General features: G+C 43.4%; 1 protein-coding gene across 1 annotated transcript in view; it reads left to right on the top strand.

Moving 5' to 3' along the window:
• The window catches only part of LOC105063006 (maltase-glucoamylase), a 161,940-nt gene that overhangs the window by 115,205 nt on the left and 25,993 nt on the right, over positions 1–20,742 (top strand). Inside the window, exons 61-73 of the mRNA XM_074367873.1 lie at positions 1,236–1,292; positions 1,658–1,678; positions 7,616–7,771; positions 8,903–9,178; positions 10,767–10,921; positions 11,938–12,106; positions 12,701–12,797; positions 13,272–13,384; positions 13,853–13,978; positions 15,536–15,664; positions 16,966–17,073; positions 18,548–18,610; positions 19,380–19,514. Coding sequence (XP_074223974.1) covers positions 1,236–1,292; positions 1,658–1,678; positions 7,616–7,771; positions 8,903–9,178; positions 10,767–10,921; positions 11,938–12,106; positions 12,701–12,797; positions 13,272–13,384; positions 13,853–13,978; positions 15,536–15,664; positions 16,966–17,073; positions 18,548–18,610; positions 19,380–19,514 — 1,605 coding nt within the window. The remainder of the gene's footprint in view (positions 1–1,235; positions 1,293–1,657; positions 1,679–7,615; positions 7,772–8,902; positions 9,179–10,766; positions 10,922–11,937; positions 12,107–12,700; positions 12,798–13,271; positions 13,385–13,852; positions 13,979–15,535; positions 15,665–16,965; positions 17,074–18,547; positions 18,611–19,379; positions 19,515–20,742) is intronic.

Here is a 20,742-nt window from a genome sequence, read left to right as displayed (position 1 = left end):
TTATAATCTAAACGGGGCAGGCGATCACACTTGTTCCCTTGGCTCTATGGCTGAATGAGCAGGATCCTGAGCACCTATGGCAGCATTTAAATTTACATATAAATTGAAATGATAGATTATGAAAGTTTGGAAATGAAAAGAAATAGTAATTTTTTTTCCTTTTTTATTATTCTTATTTTTTATTGAAATGTAGTCGATTTACAATATTAATTTTAGGTGTACAGCAAAGCGATTCAGTTTACATATACATTTATACCTATTACATATATTTCAGTTTCTTTTTCATTATGGCTCATTGCAAGAAATTGAATATAGCTCCCTGTGCTGTACAGTAGGTCCTTGCTGTTTATCCACCTCACATACAGTAATGTGTATCCATCAATCCCAAACTCCCAGTCTATCCCTCCCCCGCCTCTTTCCACCCTGGTAAGCACAGTTTGTTTTCTATGTCCGTGAGTCTGAAAAATAGTAATTCTTGATCCCACTGTTTACCAAGCAAAGCAATCTCCATTTTGCAAAATTACCTTAAAGCTTGTTTCCTTAAATGTGGGGCCATGGTACTGACAGGGGCTTTAAATGTGGTGAGTTTGGGCTGGCCACCTGCCTGTGTTTCCCTTTGACCAGGGGGGACGTGCTCATAAGGTTGGGCTGGGAAAAGAGGAGAGGCGGGGAGAGAGTCCTGGAGGGAGAGAGGCGTGCTGGGCAAGGGGAGGCTGTTACCCCGCAGTGCACGTAGGAAGGACTGCAGTCCCCTCCCTAAGTGTGATTTGGGGCAGGGGTGAGTGAGGAAGTGAAGGGGAGGTCGGAATTATACTGATCAGTATACAAACATGAGACATGGCCCCTGACTCACATCCAAGGCCCTTGGAGCTGACATTTTAGGCGCAGCCTCTCATGAGAGGTCCTGCTAACTAGCAAGTGGTCCTCCTGGAAGGCTCTCCCAGGGGCCTAGCTGCTTTAGTCTCCCCAGCATCAGATTACACAAGTAACTCAGGGGATGAACTTTCTCTGCTTCTCTCAGGAGCCTCAAAGCAAAGATAACTTAATTTCTCGGAACGGCTCTGCTTTGGGCCAACTGCCCACTCTTTCTGAGTATCTGCACTTTTACTCCTAGAATGGGATGATCCCAGCCATCTCTCAGGGTTGTTCAGATGAGCATTTGCCACCACGTGTGGAGGTGGTGTGTAAACTGTAGAGGGGTGTGCCCGGGTTGCTCATTACTGTTGTTTCCCTAGGGTCCGGGGCCCGTGAAAGCATACATACCAGACGCCACCTGGTACGACTATGAGACAGTAAGTGAGACAGCCCTGCTTGTCTCAGAGACCCGCCTCTAGCAGAGGGAATGCTAAGGCTGCAGTCTTGGGAGCTCGGGGCAGGATGAGGGTCCAAGGTTTGACATTACGTTGCTTGTGGGCACTTTCCTGTGAAGATGGTCTTTCCAGATGTACAATGAAATAATCTGAATAACGGGTGGGTTTGTGGCAGTTTTCATTATATGAACCTGGCTATTTGCCTTATGCTCTGATAACCTTGGGAATTAAAGCCCAGTTGTGGAATCACAGCGTGGAGTAATCTGAAGACATAGAGTGGGCTGGAGTCTTGGGCAAGTCACTTCACTTTGGGCGTCTCTGTTTTTCTCTTCTTTAAAATGTCGCAGCTGAACCAGATCATGTTCAAGGTATGGTCCAAACAGCGTATTGTCTGATCTTTTTGCCTTTCTTGGTTAGAGAGAAGCCATCCAGTGGAGGAAACAATTTGTGGAGATGCTACTGCCGGATGATAGGATAGGACTTCACCTGCGAGGGGGCTACATCTTTCCCACCCAGCAGCCAAACACAACCACAGAGGTCAGGTAAGCTCCTCACTCTTCCAAGCTGTGACTGCTTAAGGGCTCCAGGGGGCAGGGTGTTACGGGAGAGACAAACAGGGACTAAAAGTGGATAAACCAAGGGAAAACATCTCCAGTCAGTAATCTTCCTCACCTCCTTTCAGAGTCAGCCCACGATTGGCATCTTAGTCTTCATTAGTGTAAATGTAGCCTTGCTTCCTCTATATTCCATTGTCTTTCACCTTTCAACTGGATCAGATTCTAAGAGTAGTCAAAATAATCATGCATGAGGACTTCCCTATGGTCAGAAATTGTCCTCAAGTAGATTCCCTTAGGCATGAGAGAATGCACATTATATAGGAGATGAGAGTTACCCGGTGGAAGTCAACATAGGTTCAAAGTCAAGAGCCAGAAAGTTTGGGTTCAAGCCTCAGCTGGACACATACCAGATGTGTTGCCATGGGCAACTTACTGCTGTGTTTCTGCTCATCATTTGTAAACTGGAGATGGTGGTAGTTCGAGGTCAACTTCTTAGAGTAACGATAAGGGTCAAATGAGGTAATAGAAATGATTTAATGTATATAAGACACTTAGAAGAGTGCTGGCCACGTGGTAGGCACAGTAAGTGCTGATTGTTAGTATTAACACAGACCCAGTTTTCAGCAGGAACTGCCTCCTTCTACCATTTTCTTACACTCATTCACTGCTAACCTCTGCTGTCTACCCACGCCCTACTTCCGCGTTTTCATGCAGGGTCAGTATCCACTCAGTATCTGGGATTGACTCAGGTTGTCTGTCTCTGGGGCATGAAGGAGGCTGGTTCAACATCATTCTATCTCTTCTTCATTCTCTGAAACTGAGAATTGCTTTTTTACAGTCGGAAGAATTCCCTGGGACTCATTATTGCCTTGGACTATAAAAGAGAAGCCAAAGGAGAGTTGTACTGGGATGACGGTGTATCTAAAGGTAGACGTCCTTCGGGTGCCATCACTATGGTTCTTCATGAAAATTAGTCTCTTCAGGCTGCCCAGTATGGTACTAACCCTCTTATCACTGATGCTTATTTCTGTAGCTTAGCATCAATTTATTCTTAAAGTTTGGTTAGCCAAGCACATGCATTAAAACAGATTTCAAATGAGCAACTCGTATGGTATTAATCTACCAAAGCAAAAGACATTATTGGATTTAGTTTCCTTATTCTTTTCTCTGGGGGTCACTATTAATACCAAATAATAGTACATTTTGTTAGTAGATTTGGAAGATACTGCCTTGGTTGCTATTGAGTGGTAAGTGTCTAATTAGTGGAGGGAGTTTTTCCACTATAAGATTTCCATGTAAGTACCCCCCATAAGCTTACGGTCTCACTATGTAAGAATCCTGCCCTGCATAGACTTAGCACTTATTAATATCCATTGACTATTATTACACTGTATGCAGGGCAGATAAAGATGAATAGGACAATGACATTGCCCCAGAGGGAGTCCTGGTCCAGCAAGACAGCTACAGTGTGCATGTGGATAACCACAAATGCAAGTCAAAATGCTTTAAATGCCAACAATATGGTACCCCAAAGTGCCATGGAGTTCAGAGGAGGGAGCAGTTACTGTGGGTTGAAGTGGCCCCGGAAATCTCTGAGGAAGTTTGCAGAAACAGGTGGGACTTGGGTGAGCGGAACTAAATGGCAAAGGCGTTCGTTCCTAGTGAAGAGAAGAGCAAGTCTGCACGGCTGCTCGCTTCCTGTAGTAACGAGCCCTCCTCCATCTTTCTCTTTTAGACGCTGTAACTAAAAAGAATTATACTCTGTATGATTTTTCTGTCACCTCTGTAAGTACTGTTTTTGAGGTACTCACCATGCATGTTCTTTTCTGTGGCAGCTTTTTGAGTTTTTGGTTTGCTGTATGTGCTTGGTCATGTGGACTAGGGACAGTGCCTCACTTGCTGTGGTCCCAGAAAGGATTAACATTAAAATGAAAGTTTTTAATCTGTGGCAGACACATAAGCCTATAGAAAATTGCTATGAGTTCAGTGAAGAACTTATTTTTTTCCGAAACAAAAAATCATTGAGTTTTATGTGATGAGTCTTGGCTTCCAAGATGAGTCCTTACTTGAGGGGGCGCAGGTGGGTGGGGGATGTGCGTGGGGGGTGGTGAGGTGTTCAGTGCCTTTTTGAGGTTCTTCCATAACAGCCTTCCTTTCCAGCCTCTAAAACTTGGCTGTGGGAACAGGTATTCAGTGGTGGTTTTGAGAGGTTGGGAGGTGCAGAACATCACTTTGCCCATCTTAGAAGTCTGACTGTGCACGGGCAGAACTGTCTTTGGTGGGGATCTCTCTCCCCCACTTCTCCTTTCTTTTAAATTCATATTGCTTTTTAAATTACAGTTTTCATTTTGACATAATTACAGAGCCCCATGCAGTTGTAAGAAATAATACAGAGTGTCCTTTTGTACTCTTTACCCAGCTTCATGTATAGGAACATCTTTAAAACGATAGTGCAGTTTTACAAGAACATTGACGCCGGTATTATCAAGATACAGAACATTTCCATTGTAACCAGGATCCTTCCTATTGTCACACTTACGTGTCTCCCCACCCTGACCTCTTCCTTAGCTCCCAGAAACCACTCATGTGTTCTCCATTTCTGTAATTTTGTCCTTTCAAGAAGGTTATGTAAATGTAATCACACAACATGCAACCTTGGGGACTGACTTTTTTTCGCATAGCGTAATTCCCTCAAAACTCATCCAGGTTGTTGCATATCAAAAGTCTTTTCCTTTTTATTTCTGAGGAGCATTCCAAAATACAGATGGCCACCTTTTGTTTAACCATTCTCTGAATAAGGGTACCTGGGCTATTTCCAGCCATGGGCTATTACAGATAAAGCTGCTATGAACATTCATGGACAGGTTTTTGTGTGAACACAGGTTTTCAGCTGTCTGGGATAAATGCCCAAGAGTGCAGCTGCTGGGTATTATGTAAGTGCGTGTTTAGTTTTATAAGAAACGGCCAAACTCTTTTTCAGAATGGCTGAACCATTCTACATTCCCAGCAACAATGCGTGAGTCACCCAGTTTCTCTGCATCATAACCAGCATCTGATGTTAATTTTTTTTTTAATTTTAGCCATTCTGATGAAAGTGAAGCAATATCTCATTGTGCGACATTTAATTTGTATTTCTCTGATGTTTAATGATGTTGGCCATCTTCTCATGTGCCTTTTTATTTGCCGTCTCTATCTCTTAGGTAAAAGGTCTATCCAGTTCTTTACCCCACTTTCTAATTGGATTGTTTGGCTTATTTTTTTCTTCAGTTTTGAGAATTCTCTCTATGTTAGAAAATACTCTCTTCTTGGATATATGGTTTGCAAATTTTTTTTTTTCAGTCTGTAGACTTCTCTTTTCATCCCCTTCACACTGTCTTCCACAGGGCAAAAGTTTTCATTTTGATGGGTCTAATTTATCATTTTATCCCATTTATGGACCATGGTTTTTGGTGTCTGGTATAAGAACTCATTCTACCTTTGATCTTCAATATATTCTCTTATTTTTTCTTAAAAGTTTTACAGTCTTATCTTTTACTTTTAAGTTTACTATCTATTTTGAGTTAATTTTTATATAAGATGTGAGGTAGGGATGAATTTCATGTTTTGCCAACAGATGGCCAATGGCTCCAGCACCATCTGTTGAAAAGGCCATCCTTTCTCCATTGTACTGCTTTTGCAAAAAATCAGCTGGGCATATGTCTGTGGGATGTCTGATCTTTTTAAACATCAAAATGTCCCTTTTTGTCTTTAGTCTTCAGTTCCACTTCCTTTGTCATAAGTCAACTTTGTCTCTTTTGAACTGTGTTTCCCTGAATAAGTTACCTAATTTATCTGGGCTTCAGTGTCCTCATCTGAAGAATGGGGATCATTACAGCCTCAACCTCATAGTTTGCTGTGGGAATTGAATGATATAATATGTGTAAAGTGCTTAGCACAGTTCCTGGCACACAGGAAGCATTCATAAATTTTAGCTACCATCATTATCATTAAACTAAAAAGAAATAATTATTTGGGCACCATTTTGTGTGTATGTGTATGTCTGTGCCTTGGTGAGCCCATGAGTCTCCGTGTGTACTTGGGTCTTTTGTTTGCTTTTTGAGTACCTGTCTTGTCTGCTTGAAAATTCCATGATGTCAGGAATATATTTTCTGGGTAACAGAACCAATAATTAAACAGTAAACCAAAGCAAACACAAAATATGACTGAAAGATTTAGGACTGTTAAGAGTCATGGTTGACAAATTCCAGGAGGACCCATCACTTGGCTCCATTTTGAACCTCAGAAGTAAAGGATACACCTTAGATCTCAGACAGAAAGATATTGAGTGGTATTTGGGCACAATCAGAATGTGATACACCTGGTCTCTAAACTGACTTTTCTCCCCCTCAGAACCGTCTACAGGCAAAGATTATAAATGATATTTATATGGACCCCAACAACCTGAAATTTACAGATATTATAATCTTGGGAATGGACAAGCAACCTACTGACTTTATCGTCTTCCATAATAATGCCGCCACCTCCATTTCAAATGTTGTCTACAGTAATTCAACAAAGGTGGGATATAGTTCCATCCTGCAGGGCCCCTGCAGAAAGCCTTGGCCTGAGATTTCGACAGCCAGCTCTCCCTTGCTCTTTTGACTTTGGGTGGTCCCAGAGACAAGCAGCTTGCTGGGAGACCACAGGGAGGATGCAGAAGGAGAAACATGTACATGTTAAATATGGACACTTGAGCTTTATTGGTGTTAGAACTCTGAAAAAACCAGAAGGAGTCGGGACCTTGAAGGAAGGCAGATCTTCTCTGGGCAAATTTAGAAGTAGACACGCTGACCCAAGATGGGATACAATAAAAATACGAATCATCACATTGATTCTGGAGAGTATTTACACCTGTGTTTTCTCATTTAAGTTACAGACTTTCTTTGAGACACTGTTGATACTTTTCCTTAGTGTTTTAAGCTATTTTTATACCATCACAGAAAATGGGAGTTTAATAAAACACAAGGGGCAATCTGGTTTTGTTCTTATGGAAGATTCCCTTACATGATAATCTCTGACAGAAGATTCCAATTGTTGGTTGAATATTTCAAGCACTGGGAAATTCTCTGTTTCTTAGGGCAGCCCCTCCATTTTTGACGACAGATATAGCAAAGGACAAGAGTTTGGTTTTTAGGATTAGGCTGGATAGGTTCTAATCCTAGCCCTCCTGTGCTTTAGCTGTGAGATCTTGGGCAAAGCACTAAACCTCTCTGAACCTCAGTGTTCTGTTTTGTAAAATGGAGATAGCCTTGTTATTCACAGCATAGGATTGCTTTGTGGGATTAATAGAGATAATGCGTATAGAATAGTTATCACAGTGCTTGACCCATATAAATGCTGAATAAAGCTAAGCTATTGTTATTACTAACATTATTATTAAAACGTGTGAGCATCATATCCAGGAGGCAATAAATCTGAAATGAAGCCCTGCCTGTGATCTGCACTCCTTAACATGATCAAAGATCTTTCCATTCAATGTTCCACAGTGACTCCATGAGGTGGGAAAGGTCAGGAGTAAGCCAGGGCCATTTTCCTGGCAGGGAGATCAAAAGCCCCAGAGGAGAAAAAAACAATATTACAAATCCTGTGGCAAAGTGGGGTTGGACGAAGTGCTAGCTGTCCCCCGACCGACTTCCAGACCGTCAGGAAAGGACATCGTCTGGGTGGTTCCACCTCACCTGTCACCTGTGGCTTCTTGTCTTTCCTCAGGTGGTGAGCATCACCGATCTTGAGGGACTGGTACTAGGACAAGAATTCTCCATTGAGTGGAAGCTTCCTGTTAGTGACCTGGAGAAGTTCGACTGCTACCCTGAGGAGCCTGCTGTCTCCGAGGAGAGGTGCAGGCAACGGGGATGCCTTTGGGAGGTAAAGATCAGACGCAGACGACGCGGTGAACAGGAAGTTGTAAAAAGTGCCTCACAAGTAATTAGGCACCTAGGAAACACTTTTCAAATGCTGATAGGTTGAATGGTAATCATTCTTCAGGAAGAAAATGATTCCATGCCAACCAATGAATTATTTTGTCAGTTTCGTGTGTTAGGTGGTCAGTGTTTCACTCAGGTTTCCTGAGTCAGGAAGAACTCATGGCCACTCTAGCTCTCTTTCCTCCAACCATGGCATTTAAAACCCTACTTGTTTTTTAGTTTTTTTGGTTTTTTTGAACATAGCAATAATACACTGGGAAGGCATTGAGTATTTTAAGTCATTTTTTTTTCAACTATTGAAGAGTCCAAGCAGAAAGGTCAGACTCTTTCTCTCCATTTGAAAAATAGAGAGAATGAAGGCCAGAGAAAATAAGTGAGTTTCTCAAGACCACTTGAGGGGCAGTGGGGACACCGGGAGCAGAGCCCAGCCTTAGGATCCCAGTCTCCAGACCGGGCGTCCAGCTGACACGTCACTCCTCACCTGTTAGAGGAGGCCAGTGTGTGCCTGCGTTTTCAGATGGATGCACTCATTTGCTTCCATGACAAAGTACCACAAACTGGGGGACTTAGCACAACAGAAGTTTATTATCTCAGGGTTCTGGGTGCTGGAAGTCTGAGGTCAAGATGTCAGAGAGTTGGTTCCTTCTGAGGGCTGTGAGGGAAACTCTGTTTTGTGTCCCTCTCCTGGCTTCTGGTGGTGTGCTGGTCATCTTTGGGGTTCCCTGGCTTGTAGAGGCATCACCTGGTCTCTGCCTTCATCTTCATACGGTGTTCTCCCTGAGGGTGTACAAATTTCCCCTTTTAATCAGGATCCAGTCATGTTGGATTAGCCCTATCCTGATGAGCACATTCAGCTCGATCATTTGCAAAGATCCTATTTCCAAATAAGGTACCAGGTGCCTTATTCACAGGTACTAGGGGTTAGGACTTAACATCTCTTTGGGGGAACGGAATTCAACCCACAGGAATGGGCATGGTATAAGAGACAGTCTGCGTTGACCACCTTCTTGAGTAACTAGAGCCTCGCAGTGGGGTGTCAGAGGCTGACAGAGAATTCCTCCTCTTGTTCCAGCCCACAACTGTCCCTGGCGTGCCCACCTGTCACTATGACACCATCCCTAATTATGCTGCCAGTAACATTCAGTACCTGCCTACGGGCATCACCACAGACCTTTCCCTCCTAACGGCTCCTGAAGCAGCACGCGCGGCGGCACCGCCTCCATCATCGCAGGGAAAGCTCCTCCCACCTGCAGCTGCAGCAGCCGCCGCCTCTGATCCTCTCTCTGCAGAGATCAGCTTTCTCCGCCTGAGTGTGACCTACCACACAGAAAACACACTGCAGTTCAAGGTAAGCCCATGTTGCCGATTCGGATCCCCAAAACGAAGTTCTTAACTTAAGCTCCACGCAGTCACTGAAACACCTTTCAGTCCAAACCTCTCGTTTTACACATGGGGCTGCTGAGGTCCAGAGAGGTGAAGGTCAGAAAGTTAGGCCGGACTAGAGCTGGGATGTGACCTTGGATCCACCAGGCTGGTGAATTTCCTATCAGGATGAGTGCACTAAGTCATGAACATCCTCGAAGAATCATCCCTTAGCCCTGAGAAGTGTGTCTGCTTTGCAGGAAGTCAAGTTAGTGGCATTAACCCACTTCCAAGTTCAGAGTTACTTCTCTAGCAGTGGTTCTTAAACTTTAGCTTGCATCAGAATCACCTGTGAATCTTGTTAAACGTCAGATTGCTGCGCCTTATCCCCCGGGTTCCCAGCCCGAGGATTTGCATCTCTAGCAAGTTTCCAGGTGGTGCTGATGCTGCAAAAGCAGGGGCCACACCTTGAGACCCACTGTTCTGCTCCAGTAGAAACACAGTGCGAACCACCTAAGTTTTCCAACAGCCGAATTTTTAAAAATGGATTTGAAAAGTAACCAAGCGAAATTAATTTTAATAGCACTTCATTTACTCAGTATACTAAGATATTATCATTTTCCAATGTCATCCAAATACAGTTATCAAGAGAATTTAATCACATTAAGTCTTCAAAATTTGCTGTGTGTTTTGAGACAGTGAGTCTCAATCCAGACAACACATGTGGTCGTGGAGACCACCTTGGACAGCTCAGCTTTGGACACCGCTTTTCACACTTGAATGTTTGAAGAATCACCCTAGGGATCTTGTGAGAATGATTCAGATTCAGAAGGTCTGGGGTGAGGCCCAAGATTCTGCAGCCCCAGCAAGCTCCCAGGTGATTCTGCTTAACGTCGTGAAACATTGTGGAAGCTGCTTTTGGTCTAAGAAATGGTTTTGAGAAGCAAGGCTTTAGACAAAACTTGTCTAATACGTGAGCTACTAATATGAGGAAGAGGATGCCTGCTCATGTCAGATACTCCCCAGCCTTGCATAACACTTTTTACTTCTCATTTTTCCCACACATCAGACCTGGTAGGTAGGTAGGAACTAGTGGTAGGTGCAAAAGGCCAGTCTTAGGGAAGGAGATCTGCACGAAGTCTGGAAGCTCCAGCAGGAAGAAGATCTGAGTCCATGTGAAAGCTCAGTTCTCTAATTTCTAACATTCACACACGTGCTCACACGTAAACAGTCACATGCACATACATGTTCGCATACCACACACTCATAAACATACACACACACACACACACACACATTCTATCCATGAGATTCTATACCCTTATATCATGAATTTTTGGAGGACGTGCCCTTGCTGGCTTTGAATGGGTCTTACTGAGGCATTTTTGGGATTCAGGCTCTGTATCAGGCACGGTGGGTGGGTAGGCCTCACACCTACTTGCTTTGGAATATTTGATGCCTCCTGCTGTGAGTCAGACTGGCCGGGAAAACACGGGAACTGAATTGGACAAGCGGGCACCAGGGATGGGAGGTCTGGGATTCCATCAGAAAGTTTCCTTCTCTCTTCTTGTCAGATCTATGATCCCAATAATAAAAGGTACGAGGTCCCCGTGCCTCTGAACACCCCTCCCTCTCCAGTCGGCTCCCCTGAAAACTGTCTGTATGATGTCAGCATTCAAAGCAATCCTTTCGGGATCCAGATTCGACGAAAAAGCTCCGGCACTGTGGTGTAAGCACACTTTATTTGGTCCTGATTAGAGCGGTTGTAGAGCTAATCACGGTGGCTGTATGGATGCAAGTGAGAGATTAATCTTTAGAGACTCTACGTAAGTATGTTAAATGGAGAGTGGACCTGTTGCCCCTACTTCAAAAGGGATTTTGTTTTCTATTAGTCGTCAACTCGACAAGAAAAATTAATCAAAGGTTTAAAAACACTTAAGTGATGCTTGTTTTTAGAGAAAGGAAAATACATGGTCAATTCACTGTTATTGTTAAGTAGAACAGGAAACTAATTACTGGTTACAACATATAACCTATGATGGAAATCAGTTCTATGTAGCCTCGTTAAGAAATAGTAACAGAAGAGTCCGGAGAGATGGGCAAAGGTTACTAAGGCTTCTTACAGCCCTTGCTCCTACTGAGACTTTGGACTCAAAGCTTTTTCACAATATTAAGCCTGAAAGGAGTTGTCATCTCTCATCCTTTGTTGTGCTGCTGGATGGAATGAAGTGAAGGTGTGGATTTTGCCTAGGGCTGAAGTTCCCTGTCTGAGTAGAAACCATTACCTGTGTGTGTCTTCAGCTCTCTCTGTCTTTCTGTTACCTTCTTTGATAGGAATTCTTTGGCCAATCCAGAAAAGTTGTTCTAAGAGTTTTACATTTTCTATTGGAAAATGTGCTTTTACCTTATCCATTTATCCCTACATTTATTCAAGCTGATAGGCCAGGCAATGAGATGTAGAAATACAGAGATGAGGGAGATGGGGTCCTTGTCCTCAAGGAGCACATGACTCAGAAAGGAGTTCTGAGTCTTGCAAACCACAGAATCCAAATGCAGACACAGAACCTTGGCAGTGAGTTATGGCTATTGTTACGAGCTGGGTCATCTCAAAGGGTGTGAACAGATGTGTGGATTCAGATGTGTGAACACTCAGGAGGCTTCTGAATCAACCCCACGTCCCCATGTAGCCCGTGTTTGCCCTGGTCTGTGCTCAGCTCAGCACCGAGGTCTGCCCTTGTGTTGCAGCTGGGACTCCCAGCTCCCCGGCTTCACCTTCAACGACATGTTCCTTTCCATCTCCACGCGCCTCCCCTCTAAGAACATCTATGGCTTTGGGGAAACCGAACACACAACTTTCAGGAGAAACATCAGCTGGAACACGTGGGGGATGTTTGCTCGAGATGAGCCACCAGCGGTAAGCACAGAAGAACAAGATTATCAATCAGTTTCTCTCTCCTGAAATTGATTTTAATCCATATGCCCATGTCTGGTACCCTATTCAGCTCCACCCTATACTGAGAAATTAATTCTACTCTCAGATGAAATAAGCTAACATTATGGTCTTTCCTTAAAAGACTCCCTATCTATCTGTCTGTCTATCTATCTATCTATCTTTCCTATGGACTATAGATTTTATTTATTTCATAAACCATAAACTTTTATTTAATATATTCTATGTGTCAGGCACACGTAGAATAAGATACTGTCTTACTTAATATGACACTGTCTTTGTTCTCCAGGGGCTTATGGGCTAGTAACAGCAGAGAGATGCAGAAATAATGGTGATACAATGTAATCATTGCTCTAATAGAATTACGCAATAAACAGGGGGGCACTTAGCTTTTTACTTGGGATGGAGGGAAGGATCAAGAAGGCTTTACAAAGGACATGACGTTGTACTGAATCTTCAGTACTGAAGAGGAGTTTACTGTTTGGATTATGATGTGAAAACAACCTCTTGGCTTTTCTCTTTTTGATTACTCACCTCCTCTCCTCTTGACTCCCCCAGTACAAGAAGAATTCCTACGGTGTCCACCCCTACTACATGGCACTGGAGGCGGACGGCAGTGCCCATGGAGTGCTCCTGCTAAACAGCAATGCCATGGGTGAGACGGAGGCACACTCCCTGTGTACCTCCGTGATCAGCTGTGACCACTTCGGGGGAATCTGGAATATCAATAGAAATAAAGTCCAGGGCAAGGGAAATGGAACAGATAAACTGACATCCCATTCACTGATTTATTCAAGTTTTACTGAGAGCTCTAGGCCAGGTGTTGGGATGCAGTTTTGAGTAAACATGGTCCCTACTCTTATATGGCCGTGTTTCACTGTGACACTTGACCCCTCTCTCACAGAGTAATATAAGATGTTGGGACTGAGATTATGTGTGTGTGATACCGGAAAATCCGTCTCTAATTCCACTGCATAAGAGAGGACTTTCTAGAGGGGGTGGGCATTAAAGTAAGGGAGTGAAGATAGCAAATTTTAGGGCAGATTCCGTGTCTGGGGATTCATAGTTCTAAGGATACTCCACATCTTTCTCTCTCCCTCTTTCTCTCTCTCTCTTTTTTTTTTAACAGATGTGGCATTCCAGCCCACTCCTGCCCTGACATACCGCACCACAGGAGGAATTTTGGACTTCTATATGTTTTTAGGGCCAACTCCTGAACTTGTAACTCAGCAATACACTGAGGTTGGAAGTCATTCTATCCATTGATAAATCATCCAATGTTTACTGGATATTACCATGTGCTTAGCACTGAGAAAGGCCATTTTTTTTCTTAAGGCCCTTGGGTGTCCCTGTAACATTGTTTTTGTCTTTTCTGAAAGTCAGGGTTAAGTGGTAAGGGGCTAGAAAGGCATACTGATATCCCATATTTCTCAGCTATTTGCTGAGTGCCCTTTCTAAGACTCTGTAAACAATAGTAACCACTGAGTTCTCAGGTTTTCTAAAGTGGATGTTCTAGAACATGGGGAGACTGTCTATCACTCTGCATCCCTATGGCTAGTCCATATTTGTTTGAATTTCTTGCTTTTCTTGAGCGAAGCCTCTTAGATCAGACAGTACTCTGTAGAAATGCTCCAGTTACTTCAAGTATAGGGTAACCATCTTTTCTTCCCTAAGAAGTCTACTTGGATCCATTTTTCTTCTTTATTCTAGTTGATTGGTCGGCCAGCAATGATTCCGTACTGGGCCTTGGGATTCCAGCTGAGTCGCTATGGATACCAGAATGATGCCGAAATCTCCAGTTTGTATGACGCCATGGTGGCAGCTCAGATTCCCTACGTATGAAACCCTCACTCAGTCTGTGGTTTAATTAGTTATGGGAATTTGTGGCTAATTATTGATTGAAATATCTCCGTAGAAATTACTGATGGCTGCTTCAGTGTCAAGAAAATGTAGCTCTGATGCTAGGAAACACTTCTTGTTAAATTTATTTCATGCTGTCCTTTTAAATCAAGTGCTCAAAATTGAGAGTCACTTAAATCCTTGAGCAGTTTGCAGTGTGATTGGGAAATACTGTTACTGCTTCTCGCCAGGAATATCCTGCAGTGGCCATGGCTGGGCTTTAAGCCATGGTGCTGGGGACTTCTAGGTGAAAATCATTTCCAGATTATGGCCATTTTAGGAAATTGTACTGTGGCTGTTCTTGGAGAGGATGGATATAAAGTGACAGAATGAAAGAAAGCAGTTAAAACCAATCTTTCACTTTCTCTTAAACACACATATACAGAAAAGTGCTATCCTACAATGACACTCTGTCCCCTGGAGGTGCAGTCAGTTGCTCTCAACAAGCAGAATTCCATAAATAACATGCTCTCTCTTTTTTAATAATCAACTTCTCACCACTCACTCTCTTTCTCTGCTTTCAGTTCTCCTCCTGAGATTTTTGAATGGCAATTAATGATTGGAAAATGAGAATAAAGTAAAGTGCTATGATGTTCTCATCAAAGATAATTTGAAACCTTCATCCAGGCTTAATTTTTTTTCTTTTTCTATACCACTGTACCAGATACCTATTAAACATAAATTAGACAAAGATAGGGAAATTAAAAGATGAAAAAATCCATAGATCTACCTTACCAAGGCAAATGCTGTGAATAATGTGTCGGTCCATTCTTTTTCAAACTTTGGCTCATGCACAGATCTCTCAGCTCCCTCAAACAAGTTGTTCCCAGAGTCTTAAGGCAATACAGGAGATTATCACCTTCAAGCTAAAAAGAAGCATCTCTTTTTTCAACTAAATATTAACAGTAAATATTCAACAATCATGGATTGAGTGAACTTCGTGTGCAGAAAGCTGGGTTGGGTACTTTATAGAGGAAAGGGCAGGCACGGTTCTCACTTCGAGGTTTATCTAGTCAAATGGGAATGGAAGAAATACACACGTTCTAGAAAGCCATAAAATAATGTAGTTCTAAGTGTGAGTAAATGCAGTCAGGTTTACTGGAGGGGGAAGAAAAACAAGTAGACCGCCTTTTCTGTTTCTCAGGCAAGTCTTGCCTTCTACCCTTGAACATTCAACAGCACGTGGTTTGATAGGTTCACCGAGTTTGAGGCGTGAAGAGTGGGAAAGACATAAATTGAAGGAAGAAAGGGGGAGAGTTCCTCTTGGAGCAACAGAAAGAGAAGGAATGAGGTCAGGCGAACTGGATGTAGGAATCAGCAATTTCAATCAGCAGAATTGAAATGTCAGTGTAGGGGAGTGCTGAGATAAGGAATTAAGACGGACCTGGGATGGGGTCAGCAAGCAGCAGGACCTGGAGCCTGGCAGAGCAGGTCGCGTGTCCTGGGGAGTTCCGGCCGCAGGGTCCCCAGCATCTTGCTTGCTTCCTCCGGCAGGACGTCCAGCATGTAGACATCGATTACATGGACCGGAAGCTGGACTTCACCCTCAGCTCCAGCTTTCAAAATCTTGGCCTCCTGATTGAGCAAATGAAGAAAAATGGCATGAGATTTATTCTCATTCTGGTAGGTTTTTAGAAAGATTAGATCTCGTTTTCTGTTTCTATATTCATCGTTCAAAAACAGTATCATCGAGGGAAACTGGCTGAACAGTACATGAGGCCTCCTTGAACATTTTTTGCATCTTCCTGTCAATCTATAATTTTTTTAAAAGTGTTAAAAATAAGATAAACAGAGGAAGAAAGAACAAATGAAAAAACGGCTTGTAAAGACACATTGTGATGTTTATTTTTTATAACTGAGTGTCACTGGGATGTAATTTATTATTACTGTTCTTTTGATAGAGTCAGAAGAACTATGGACTGAAACACTAAGTATTGCCACACGCACACACGCACACACGCACACGGACAAACCTCACTGTTTCAGGCTGTGCCTTACAGGGAATAGCTGTATCTTAGTCTCATGTTTACCTTAGGGGGTTCAAAAACCTCTCAAGTTACCATTACCCTTACTCAGCAGTGGTGAGGCTTAGGGTCCGGACTCATTTCTTAATTAAACTCCCAAACAACTGAGTTCAGATCCAGAATCCCAATTTACTATTTCACATTGGAAGCTGCATCTTGATAAACACAGAAGTAGTTACCTGCAAATGATCCTTCCTTCTAGCTTCCAAAAATTACAGCGTTGTTTGTTGACTTTTGTTCATTCATTCATTCAAGTATTAATTAAATACTGGGTCTTTGAAAATCACTGTTCTAAAAAATATGTGTGTGTGTGTGTGTGTGTTTATAATCTAATAAATGAATAAGATGACGTTCTTTTTCTTATATGGATTTTATCCTGTTGGAGAGAGACAGCCAATAAATAAACATTAAAAAAGTTTCAGAAAGATAGTGATGATTTAGATGATCCTATTTAGTGAAATAGGATACTTTTCTGGAGAGTAGCTGGGGCAGGTGTTGGGTAGAGTGAACAGGAAGTCCCCTTTAGATACATAAGTTGGGCCACAGAACAGAAGAGAGAAGTTTCATGTTCTTAAGGAATGCTGCTTTACACTGTGGAAACCCAGTAAATTGACTTTCTCCACTTGAGGATAATGTCTTATTAACCTGATTTATCCCTGGGAATTGTCTTCAAACTTTGGCATACTTTTTTCCTCAAGAGTATTATAAAGAAACCTCAATATATTCTTTTACCTCTCGATTGTCCATGGGGTGTGTGTGTGTGTGTGTGTGTGTGTGTGTGTGTGTGTGTGGTGTTGAGGTGCACCGTTTCTTTCTGCACTGTCAATTGTTAAGATTTTGGAGAGGAATTTTCTTGGGGATGCTTTTCTCATGTTTGCTGTTTCAACCCTTTCGTTGTAGGACCCAGCCATTTCTGGCAACGAGACCCAGTACCCCCCATTCACCAGGGGGCAGGAGAACAACGTGTTCATCAAATGGCCAGACAACAGTGACATTGTCTGGGGAAAGGTAAGGCTTGGGAGAAGGTGCCTGTAATTAGTTAGCATCACCATGTCTTGACCAAAAGAGGCTTTTACTAAATCTTGGCAAATAGATTGGGTCATTTATACATTATGGATGAGTAGAAACCTGTCTGAGTCTGATTAGCTCAGTAAACATGAAGACAACCCGGGTTCCAGGTCTAATCTTCTAAAATACCATTGAGCTTTGTTTTATTGCCTGGAAATGTCCTGATGTCCCACCCCTTATGGATTCCAGCTGGTTGTTTAACAAATAAAGAATCCCTTTGAGAATGGCTCTGAAATCTGTGTCTCCCAGTCACCCACACTCATCTTTGACCCATGATGCTTCATTAGCCTCCATGTCTAAATAAATTTCTAAGTGCTATAGAGTATTCTCCTTCTCTTATCTTCTTTAATTCTTTTTTGTGGCTCCAGTCTTCATCCTCATTGTTTGATTCATAGTAACAAGATTTTAGGTGAACTTCCTGACTTCCAGATGGTGGTGGTGGCTCTTGGCCATGATCCAAACTGCTCTGTAATTATTCTATGTTACTTCCTATTGCTCTGGGTATGTGCTGTGCTCACAGTGCCTCTGTTGTTTTGTTTTTTGAGTTTTGTTTTTGTTTTTAATGGAGGTACTGGGGATTGAACTTGCAACCTCGTGCATGCTAAGCACATGCTCTACCACTGAGCTATTTCCCTACCCACCTCATGGTGCCTTTGAATGTTACCTCCTGAGCTCCCCCAGATAATACCTGCACTTCAAGACCAACATACATATTCCCTCTTTGGAATTCTCCCTCTTCCTCTCTTTTCCATATTGTTGCCCTCAGAGAATAAGACATACAACTTAGCACTTATGTTCCATCTGTGAGCTCGTACAAAATGAGAACTGTTTCTTACTTAAATCTCAGCAGATGCAGATCGTAGAAAAGTGCCTGGCATACAGTAAATGCTCACTCAGTGTTTGCTGAATGGGAGAATTAATTGATGTCTACAGTTAATGTCCTTCTAATGATAGATGAAGTTGGTTGATACTATGGGTTTTTTAATGCTGCATATACTTGGGATCCCCAATAAGTCATGATGCTGCTTGAAAGTACTGAGGCTAAGTTTATGGCTTGTGAATGGAAATCAATCATATTCCTTTCTAGTCACACTTAACATTTGTGTTTTATAAGGAGAAATATGCTGGCAGGCATAGCAACGAGAACGGAATAATCATTTGCGAGGTGACTGCACAGAGGTTATGTTTGAAATGGATTTAGTTAATCATTACTTCCAAAAAATAAAATTCGGTAACTCATGAAATGAGTCTCGAGACCCCAGCCTATTCTCATCTTGCAGAATTTCATATATTCAGACCTTACAATGTAATCAATGACAAATATCCCCAAGAATTCATGGAGAAGCATGTGAAACATCTCATGGTCTGAGTGCACTGACTTTGAAGGGTTTTAATTTTTCTCCTTTTTCTCTAGGTTTGGCCAGATCTGCCCAATGTGAATGTGAGTGGATCCCTTGACCAAGAAACTCAAGTTAAGGTATAGTTACGCGCAGATTTTTTTCCACATCACCCTGAACATCTGGATACTTCTGAGTTTCATCCTGTTGTTTGGTGAAGTTGCTCTAAGTTGAGTGCACTTGTCAACTATTAATATTTTTGTAGAAAAAAAATCCTGAAATGGAAAACTCAACACACACTCACAAATGAAGTACTCTCGTTGTGTTTTACTTGAATCTAACATTGCTTGAAAAATATTGAGGCGAAGTCTAGAGTATTTTTACTGGAGAGATGATGAACACACTAGGTTTTAATGAATTGTCTTAACATAAAAGAAAACGTTAAGCCAGTTAAAAGGAGTAATAGCCTTGATCTGAGCACTTGAGGCCCCATCAGCCTGGACGTCCAGCCTCCGCTCCACACTGCAACTCACTCTTCCCCGGGGACCGATCTCCTTCCTTTGGTCAGCGTAGAAAAAGCATTTGTACTCAAACGTGTGGTTGTTTCGACACTGACAGTTAATTGTCCACTTCATGGGATGAAATGCCCAGTCATACAATGAATCCCGTGTTTGAAAGGGACATAAGGCTATCTAATGTTCTAGAAAAATGAAAAATGAAATCCCCTTCCCCGGTCTCTCTGTGTCCACCATAAGCTCGGTGCAGCCGCCGCAGCAGACCTGAGGTTAGGGCACACACCAGGTAGACCGTGCCTTTCATGAGTCCCTGCTCACCTCCCCTTCCCGGCCCCCACACCCCGCTTCCCGGACAGGCTGAGACCCAGTGTGAGAGCTTGTGTCACTCTTACAGCTGTACAGAGCCCACGTGGCTTTTCCTGACTTCTTGCGGAACAGCACGGCTGCGTGGTGGAAGAAGGAGATAGGGGAGCTCTACGTGAACCCCCGAGAGCCGGAGAAGAGCTTGAAGTTTGATGGACTGTGGCTTGTAAGTTACCCTTAGTGCTTTTACTTTGGAAATACGAGCAGTCAAAGCATGGGGAAGTGATTCAGAGACCTGCAAGGCAGGGAGCCGGGGCTGGAGGAGTGGAAGAGAGGATGCTGTGACCGAGGTGAGGTGCTGGGAGCCCCGGGAGGAGCAGGGATGATCGCAGGTCTGCCCAGGGGCGTCTTGCCTGGTGGAAGTTGGAGCCCACAGAGGCAGTGGCGTCGCTGCTGGAGATGCTGCCAGAGAAAGAAAGAGGGACAAACCCTGTCTTCTGCCCTCTAACCTCTTGCTTCCTACTGGCCAAACCTACACAGAGGCCAATGCTAAGGGAGCCCAAGAGCCCATCCTGTGATACAGAGCAGAGCTGGGTGGGCAAGGCGTGAATCATAGGAAACACGTGTTCACTGTGGTGCTGGCCAGACTCCTCAGAGTGGCTTCAAAGGCCCTTTCAGACGCTTGTGATGCTTGTCGGTTGAGCTTAAGAGCAGGGCTTCCTGAGACGTCTCTGGGACACATGCCCAAAGGCTCCTCAACCTGTGTTTTTCTAGGGATGGGAGGCGTGTTGGGGTCCCAGTGTCCTCCCTGCTGTGCACAAGCCTGAGATCTTGGGCGTATTCTGGGCCAGCTCTGAAGAGCTTCTCCAGCCTGGGCCAGGCTACAAGAAGTCCGATTCACCCAGAGACAAACCTCCAGGCCACACTCAGTTTCCCTGGACTCCTGCGTCTTTAAGACAGCTCGGCACAGAGCAGACACACAAACAAGAGGGCCCAGATTTACCCATAGCGAACAGCGACGATATGGGGTGGCTCTGAGGAACACAGACCCCGACAGCTTTGGGATGTTTGCTCCACTGGAGGGAAGCTGGTGCTGAATGAGTCAAAACAGCCAACAGTTCCCCCAACACTTGCCTTTGCCTTTTCATCTGTCCCATTTAAGACAATCTAATACACAGAGGTTTAACTTTCTCATGGACAAAGTAGACAATGAGCATTCATCTCGGGTTGCTCTTTATGGCATTTAAGCCATAAATCCCTGCGAGTTTTATCTGATGCCCAGATCTGTTTCTGAGTTACCGACAACCGTATAGGACTTCATCTACTGCAGGAAGGAAGATGCTCGTCCTTGTGTTGGGTCTGTGCTGATGTCAGAGTTAGTCTAAGCTATCAGACTGAGAGTAGGGGAAGGTGGTCGTGGGAACCATCGGCCACAGATAAAAAGTGGGACGTCC

The sequence above is a fragment of the Camelus bactrianus genome, chromosome 7 (genome assembly GCF_048773025.1).
Source record: "Camelus bactrianus isolate YW-2024 breed Bactrian camel chromosome 7, ASM4877302v1, whole genome shotgun sequence".
NCBI classification, from domain to species: Eukaryota; Metazoa; Chordata; class Mammalia; order Artiodactyla; family Camelidae; genus Camelus; species Camelus bactrianus.
The sequence above is the reverse complement of the archived record's forward strand: the minus strand, read 5'-3'. Positions and strand labels throughout refer to the sequence as shown.